Source organism: Trypanosoma conorhini (genome assembly GCF_003719485.1).
Source record: "Trypanosoma conorhini strain 025E chromosome Unknown Tco_14.4_contig_00019, whole genome shotgun sequence".
NCBI classification, from domain to species: domain Eukaryota; phylum Euglenozoa; class Kinetoplastea; order Trypanosomatida; family Trypanosomatidae; genus Trypanosoma; species Trypanosoma conorhini.
The window spans coordinates 27,761-35,260 of record NW_021704103.1 but is presented as its reverse complement, the minus strand read 5'-3'; the positions used below and the strand labels follow the sequence as shown (position 1 = coordinate 35,260).

General features: G+C 60.6%; 3 protein-coding genes across 3 annotated transcripts, besides 6 other annotated features; all 3 read left to right on the top strand.

Annotated features, from left to right (window-relative positions):
- Positions 1-260: 260 nt before the first annotated feature.
- Positions 261-321: a sequence feature (A-rich).
- Positions 322-498: 177 nt separating this feature from the next.
- On the top strand, positions 499-1,800 carry Tco025E_00731 (uncharacterized protein; the record flags this gene model as incomplete). Its single annotated transcript, XM_029367671.1, has 1 exon — positions 499-1,800. One exon carries the CDS (start codon positions 499-501, stop codon positions 1,798-1,800), a length of 1,302 nt encoding a protein of 433 aa, XP_029232279.1.
- A 57-nt stretch (positions 1,801-1,857) lies between these two features.
- Positions 1,858-1,887: a microsatellite.
- A 253-nt stretch (positions 1,888-2,140) lies between these two features.
- Positions 2,141-2,161: a microsatellite.
- Positions 2,162-2,378: 217 nt separating this feature from the next.
- Positions 2,379-3,101, top strand: Tco025E_00730 (protein FAM18B1; the record flags this gene model as incomplete). Its single annotated transcript, XM_029367670.1, has 1 exon — positions 2,379-3,101. The coding sequence occupies one exon, from the start codon at positions 2,379-2,381 to the stop codon at positions 3,099-3,101; it is 723 nt and encodes a 240-aa protein (XP_029232278.1).
- A 36-nt stretch (positions 3,102-3,137) lies between these two features.
- Positions 3,138-3,158: a microsatellite.
- Positions 3,158-3,195: a microsatellite.
- A 174-nt stretch (positions 3,196-3,369) lies between these two features.
- Positions 3,370-3,418: a sequence feature (A-rich).
- A 297-nt stretch (positions 3,419-3,715) lies between these two features.
- Tco025E_00729 (uncharacterized protein) lies at positions 3,716-7,240 on the top strand (the record flags this gene model as incomplete). The annotated part of the gene is made up of 1 exon (XM_029367669.1): positions 3,716-7,240. One exon carries the CDS (start codon positions 3,716-3,718, stop codon positions 7,238-7,240), a length of 3,525 nt encoding a protein of 1,174 aa, XP_029232277.1.
- Positions 7,241-7,500: the final 260 nt, after the last annotated feature.

Here is a 7,500-nt window from a genome sequence, read left to right as displayed (position 1 = left end):
AACTGAGAAGAAAGAAGGAGTAAAAAGAAAAGAAAATAAAGCGAAAAGTGCGAGGGGGTCATTCAGCAGCAGCAGCGGCGGCGGCATTAATGCGGGTCGTTTGTCTTCAATGGCGGGCATGTGGCCGCGGCCACCCCACCCACGGCCGTGGAGAGAAGCAGCCCCCCGCCTCTGCTGCCGCTGGCGTCCGTGTGCCACACGACGTCTTAGCAGCGGCTAAAATTCCCTTCACTTTTTTTAGTTACATCACCCTATAAGAATTTTCTTTTCTTTTATTTTTTTTTCTCTTCTCCTTCTTCCTTTCCATTTCTTTCGCCTTCTTGTTTGTTTCCATTTGCTTGCTGTGGTTTCTGCGCGTCTTCCCCCTCTTGCCTTCCTCCTCCTCTGCGGCAGAGGCGTTTGCGTTTTCTTTCCTCTTCCCGTTCTTCGCCTCCGGGGGCTGCCACCGTAGGAGCAGGGCTGGGGTGAGTCGCAGAGGAGTCGCTCTGCGCGACAGACATGGCGATCGTACCGCCAACCCCACCCCCATCGAGAAACTCCCCGCTGTACCCCGTTCACGCCGTCCTGCGCCGGTTTGACCTCCATGCGGGCTCCAGTAACGGTGTGGCACTGCAACGTATTGGCCCGCCGCCGCCGCCGCCGCTTCCGTCAGCTGCGCCCCTGCAAGGGGGGCGCATGGAGCTTGTCTTGTTTCCGTGCCAACTGGGCGAGCCCACGCAGCCCATCGGATGGCCTCCGGCCTCCCTGTATGAATGCACCGTGATGGTGAATGACGCATACGTGACGGAGGACTTCCCACGCTCCCCGACGCGTAGCGCAAGCCATCGCACCCTCGCGGGGCTGCCTCTCTCACGATACCTCCGCTTGAGAGAGGATGGAAGTATTGACCCGGAGGCGCCGCTCAGGCTGTTCGTCACAAGTAAGGCAAAATGGGCAGCGACGTTCTTGCTGGCGTGGTGCAGGGTGAATGACGCGAGTGCCGTGGTGGCGGATGTCGTTGCAAGGCTTTTGCGGTCGGAGGCGGCGTGCACCGGGTCGACTGCGTCCTCCGCCTCCTCCTCGTCGCTCAACGATGACGGCAGCGAGAACGGGGCGGAGTCCGATGTGGACGTTGACAGCGGGTGGGTGGAGGACGATGGCGACGATGTGGATAAGGCGGATAAGCCGGGCGGCGGCCACACGGCGTCGGCGGTGCAGCTTAGTAACAGGGCGACGTCGTCGGCGGGGACGGCCCTCGGGGCGGCGGCGCCGGTGGACGCTGAGGACGACGACGGGGGCCTTGTGGGTGACGGCGAGGCCGTTGTGACGCTGCGCTGCCCGCTGAGCTACCAGCGCATACGGCTCGCGGGGAAGGGCAAACACTGCTCCCACCTGGCCTGCTTTGACGTCGCGACGTACCTTGAGTCCTCGCTCCGCAGCAGTGCGTGGAACTGCCCAATCTGCGACGGTGCCGTTTTCGTCCATGACTTGCGCCTCGACCGGACGCTACAGTCTGCCCTGGACGGGTTGGGCGCCGAGGTGGATACCGTCGTCCTGTTCGGCGCTGGACACCGTGAGTGGCGTGCCGCGTGCCAACAGAAAGAAAGCTCCTTGGGCGCAACCGACAAACGCAGCAGCCGCAGGGGTGGGAGTGTGACGAGAGCGGCCCACGGCGATAGCGGGAAAGGACAGCAGGCGCAGCCGCAGTTGTGTGTCGTCGATGACAGCGAAGAGGAGGACGCGGGTGGCGACGACGCGGACGTTCTCGACATGCTGGCGGTTGCTGGCGGCAGGAAACGTGCCCGGTATGAACAGACTTGACAGCCTCGCCTAGAATTCCTTCACACTCACCTGCCTTTTTTTTTCTTTGTCTTGTTTCTGTTGTTGCTGCTGCTGTTGCTCCTCCTGGGATTCTGAGGGGAGGGGGGAGGGGTTCATGTGTGTTGACATCCTCCTCCGTGCACCCGCCACCTTTCCGTGGCCTCTGCGCAAGTGTGACCTGCGCGGTTCTTGTGGCTGTTGCCCTGCGTGGCGGGGTTGCACTTTCCGCTTCTCTCCTCGTTGTTCTCTCTCTTACTCTCTCACCGGGGGCGTCGTGCGGCGAAGGGCAGGCTATCTGCGCTTGTGCTCCGTTTGTTTGCTTTACTGGTAGTTCAGGGCGGTGCGTGTGTGTGTGTGTGTGAATACAACACTTTGGCTGCGAGGAGGGCAGCAGAAAAAGGGAACAAGAAGCAACAGCAATAATAATAGCAACAATAAAAAAAAGGGGGGTGGGGAAAGGCGGCCTGAGCTGACCCTGTCGCACGCAAGAAAAGTACGCGGACGCGGCAGTTACGCGACGCACCTGCGCCAGTGCATCTTTACCCACGGCCGGAGCCAAGCTGTGAGAAGTCGTACAGATGTTGGAGCCTAACCAGCCGAGGTTTGACTTCTCATCCCCACCACCAATGCAGCAGCAGCAGCAGCCATCGCCGTCACCGGCGCAGTTCTTTCCGGCGCAGCATAGTTCTACGGGTGGGAACGCATTCTATCCTTCTCCGGCGTTTGGGTCGGGCGGAGTGCCGCCGCCAGCAGCAACAGCAGCAGCGCCGCAGAGCGATGACCGTGTGTACAAGGGTGTGCACCCCGTTGTCGCCCTCTTTCATCTTGCATTCAAGGCGGGGGCGCTTCTGACGTTTATTCTGGGCAGCCTGTTTAGCTCCAGCTACGTCACCGTGTTTGTTGTCACCATCCTTTTCCTGGCTGCGGATTTTTGGACGACCAAGAACGTAAGTGGCCGTCTGCTTGTCTGCCTGCGCTGGTGGAACGAGGTGCGGGACGACGGCTCGACGCACTGGGTATTTGAAAGTGCCCCCGACGCGGAGGCGCGTGTGAACGCCTTTGACAAGTGGTTCTTCTGGATCACCACGGGTGGGAACTTTCTGGTGTGGCTGCTCCTGGCGATCTTCAACTTGATGTCCTCGAGACTGCCGATGACCATCGTTGGGGCCGTGCTGGGCGGGGCAAACTTCATAGGATTTCTCAAGTGCAGCCGAGATGCAAAGAAGCGGGTGACACAGTTTATGCTGGAACGGGCCGCGCAGCAGCAAGGCCTGGTGCGCGAGGCGGCAAGGGCGTTGTAAGGTGGAATAGAACAAGAAGCTGGCATCACGTGCATGTCTCTCTCTCTCTCTCCCTCTGTGTGTATATTTGCGGGTGTGTGTGTGTGTCTGTCTGGGGTGCACAGGGCAGTGCATCTCAACATTACAAATACAGCGCGTTACGGCAACGGAGAGAAGAAGGGCTGCCGGAAGTAGAGGAGGGGACAACACCCAGTGACGCGGATTATGAAAACATGCATACTGCAGGGGCTGTGATAGGGATGAGGTGCGGGACTCTGCGCGGGGCGTCCTTTTGCTTTGCCTTTGCTTGGCTGCTTGCTTTTTTTTCTTTTCCTTTTTGTTTCCGATTCCCTCAGCCTTCTTTCCACCCTTCCCTTGCGCCCCCCCCTTTTTTTTTCTCTTTGCTCGCTCCATCGCCTCTCTGGCCTCTTCCTGCGTGAGGATTAGCGCCCTTGGGTTGCCGGCGCGAGCTTCGCGTGGGTCTAGGCGGGGCGAGGGGAAGCAAACAAAGAAGAAGAAGAAAAAGGTCGCAGTGGCGGCGGCAGAAGTGACCACAGCCGCAACAAAGCACGTGCGGTGGGTGGCTTGGGTGGGGGAGGGGGGGAGAGGGCAAACAAAAACAAAAATAAGAAGATATGATTCGACGGCGGTTTGTTTGTGCCTCCCGCACGTCGGCCGCGGCTCCGACTTGTGTGGTCTTCTCGCCGCGGCGACAGCAGGGCGGACTGCACACGTTTATTAGGGACGCGCGGCCCGCCAGCTTCGCCGCGCCGCGCCAGACGAGTAGCGCCGGCGACGCCCACGCGTCGTCGACGTTTGCGTCCACCGACTGGGCGACGCAAATGCAGCGGGAGCTCTTTGGGGAGACCGACCCCCTCGGGGGCCAGGCACACAAGGACTACTACCGGGACCCTGCGCGTGGCTACAGCCCGCAGTATGCGCCACGCAATTTTGCCGAGGGTGGCGCCATTGCCTACCACCACGCACAAAGTCCGCGGGAGTACGCGGAGGCCACGCATCGCCGCAGCTGGCTTGAGCACGACGTTTCACGGATGCAAGAGGGCTTCCACGAGCAGCGGGCGTCGTTGCGCGGGATGGAAAACCCCACGGAGCGCGAGGAGCTGGCACGCCGCTGCGCCGCCGAGCACCACGTGGCCGACACCATTCAGGAGAGCCAATCTCTCCACCCCCTGAACCAGCTGCACCACAGCACGAGCACGAGCGGAAGCGCACTCCGTCAACAAACGGTGGTGGACCGGTATCAGGTGGCGGGGCAGCAGGCACCCCTGGCCGCTTCAGACGGCATGAGTCGCGCGGAGCTCGCCGACGCCTACCTGGCGGGCAATGAGACGGTACGCGATGATTTGATTGCGGAGCATCTGCGCATTGTTCACGGCTTAAGAGAAAAGGAGAAGTACGACTTCACCGTCCTGCAGCGTGGCACCCGTATTCCTTTCCAGGGCTACGACATGGATCGATTTCTCGCCCAGCAAAAGGGGACACCGTACGGGGCCCAGCAGTTGCCCCCAAACACTGTCAGTTCTGGCATGGACGAGGCACAGCGAACGCTGCGGGATCCGGCGGCGAGTGTGCCGTCGTTTGAGGCGCTCTCGCAGAAGGCCTTTGCAAGGAACACGGTGCGTGATCACCCCACGACGGGCGAGGAGCTGACCCAGGAGATTGTCGGCTCCTTGCGAGCCACGCGCGCGGCATCCGAGCGGCAGCGTGAGCAGGAGCGGGCGCAACGCTTTGGTCTTGGTCGACAGGGAGCCCTGGTGCAAGACGGCGGACCCGACAAACGCACATTGAAGAAGCACACCAACGACGAACGCATCATGGACGCCATGTTCTTCCGCTCCAACGCCTACCGTCGGACGCCGACGGATGAGCACTGGAACCCGTACCTGCGACGGGACACCGCCCGCGGCGTCGCCCACCTGCTTAACAACAAGTTTGACCTTGCGCGCCGCGAGGATCGTCTTGCAAAGGGCGAACAGGACCTCACGGAGCGCAGTGTGATGCACCTGGGCGTGCCTATTCAGCAAACCATTGACGAGTTTGTGTTTCGTCACCGCAACGCCCGTGGGGAGCGTCCGCTGGACTACTTTAAACCGTTTCCTGGCTTTCGTGACCTGCGGTTGAACCGCATGTACCGCGATGTGGAGGGGTTTTCGCTCATGAAGCAGCGACCCGAGTTTCTGGAGTGGGAGCTCTTTACGCGTTACCGCGCCCACCACCAGCAGCGACGTCGCATTGCCCTCCTCCACGGCCTGGAGCCTGTCGCGAATGAAACAGCACAAGAGAGGGACGCACGGAGGCAAAAATTAGATGAACTCTGTGAACGCACCCCGTTCGATGAAGGGGAGCTGCATCCAAACGATGACGAGATGCAGGTGGGCGGGGAAACGCTGCGCAGTTGGTTTGGCGTGTACATGCTTCCTTCCCCCACCGTGGTGGAGGCGGTTGTGGGGGCCGCGGCCTCCGTCAATTTGCACCTTTTCCCGCTTCCCGATGAGATGGGCACGGCAGACACCCGCGAGAATGTGCTGAGTGCCCGTTACTTTAACCGGCTGCTGCTCATGGAGGCCTTTCAGTACCGCATTGGCCGGGCGTTTATGGGCAGCGTGAATGGCAAGGCGCCAGAGCCGGTCGTGCAGTACATGCAGCCACCCGAGGTTTTGCGCCACTTTACCGCGGAGGAGCGGGCCATGTATGAGCAATACGTGAAGGAGCAAACGTCGCAGCAGCTCGGTGCGTGGGCAACCGCCATGCGTCGCCGTCGCTGGATACCAGAACAGCAGCAGTACGGCCACGTCGTGGCGCAAGGCTACGAGGTGCACGTGGTGGACCTTCAGCACACCGACACCGCCGCCGTCCTGACGGTCGCGGCGAAGGCGTTTGAAGACGAATTGCTGGCGGCGCGAGGAAACGCCGGTCACATCATCATGGTGGAGGGACAGTCCTACAAGCTACGCCCCGATTCAGAACGCAGCGTGGTGCCGCTGTCTGTAAAGCTGGATTCTGGGGTGGTGCTGGATATGACCGACGAGGTATTCGAGCGGTATGAGTTGGAGGCACTGCCGCAGAACGCCAATCATGCGCTGAACTACGGCATTGGCAACTATGTCTACAACCGCGGGAACTACGTGGAAACGCAAGATGCGATTTGGGAGGCGCAAACCGCGTCGGGTGAAGAAGGCTGGTCGCCCGCAACACACGCAGACGGTCTGCGGGCGGGCTTGCCAGTGCGAGCGCGGCGCCACCTGGGCGTGAGTGCGGCCGGCTCACGCATTGTTAGCACCCCGCAGCGTGCGGTGGTTGTCGCCTACGACCGGCAGCCCTTCTTCAACCCCGAGCCGCGGCTCGTGCGGGTTGCCTTCGCGTCTGACGGCGTCGTGGAGGAGGTGCCCTTGTCGGATGTCATGATTTGGCAGCGCCGCTATTACGGACCCGAGCGCACCGTCGGCGACGAGTCGCGGCGGTACAGTCCGGTTAGTCTGCGGCGCTACGTTGACGTCGCCGACCCGTTTAACGAGAAGGCGTCCAAGGCGGAGCATTTCCTGGACAAGTACGAGGCCGCCCGCACCTCCGAGGTGGCCGCCAGCAAGTACCGCACGACGAAGCAGATCACGGAGATGGATCAGTGGACGCGGTTTGACATGTGCCGGGCGGACAATTTCCGCCCACTGAGTATTTCGCACCGGCGCGATTACATTCGACTCGGCTACATGCACCGCTACACCCCCTGGGAGTGGATTGCGCAGCAGGAGGCCGATCAACCCCTCATTGCGGATCAAATTCGCCAGGACAACGTTGGTGCGAGTTACTTCTTCTCACTGAATCGGTACTGGCGGTATAAGGCGCGACCACACGGCTACATTCGTCACTTTGACAACGAGGTGCGGGATTTGTTCCAATTTATTGACGGTGTTACGCCGTGGAAGCAGGCGCAAAAGATTCGCACATACTGGGAGGTGCGGGCGCATCATCCTATGCCGCAGTTTAACCGTCCAGAGGTGGCGATGCACCGCAACACGGTTGGTCTGCTGCCTGCGCACCTGTGGGAGACGGACAAGAAGACAGGCAAGGTGAAGGCGGTGAAGGACTCCGTCAGAGACTACCAGACGAAGACGCCGCTGCCGACGTGGGTGCAGCTCTAGGCACACCTCCGTGCCCACGCACCCTCTTGCCATGCGCTCGGCCCTCTCTCTTGTGACTACCGAGGAGAGGGAGAGAGGCGTGCGTGGTGGCGCTAGTGGAAAAGGAAAAGAAAACAAAAAGCGAAAAACGGGAGCAAAAAAAAAAGAGCGCGAGTGGATGAGGGACCCCCCACATTACACGCCAGGGATATCATCTGTAAACATGGATATCCTAAACAAAACCGGAAGGCGTTTTTTTCTTTTGATGCATTCTCTCTGTT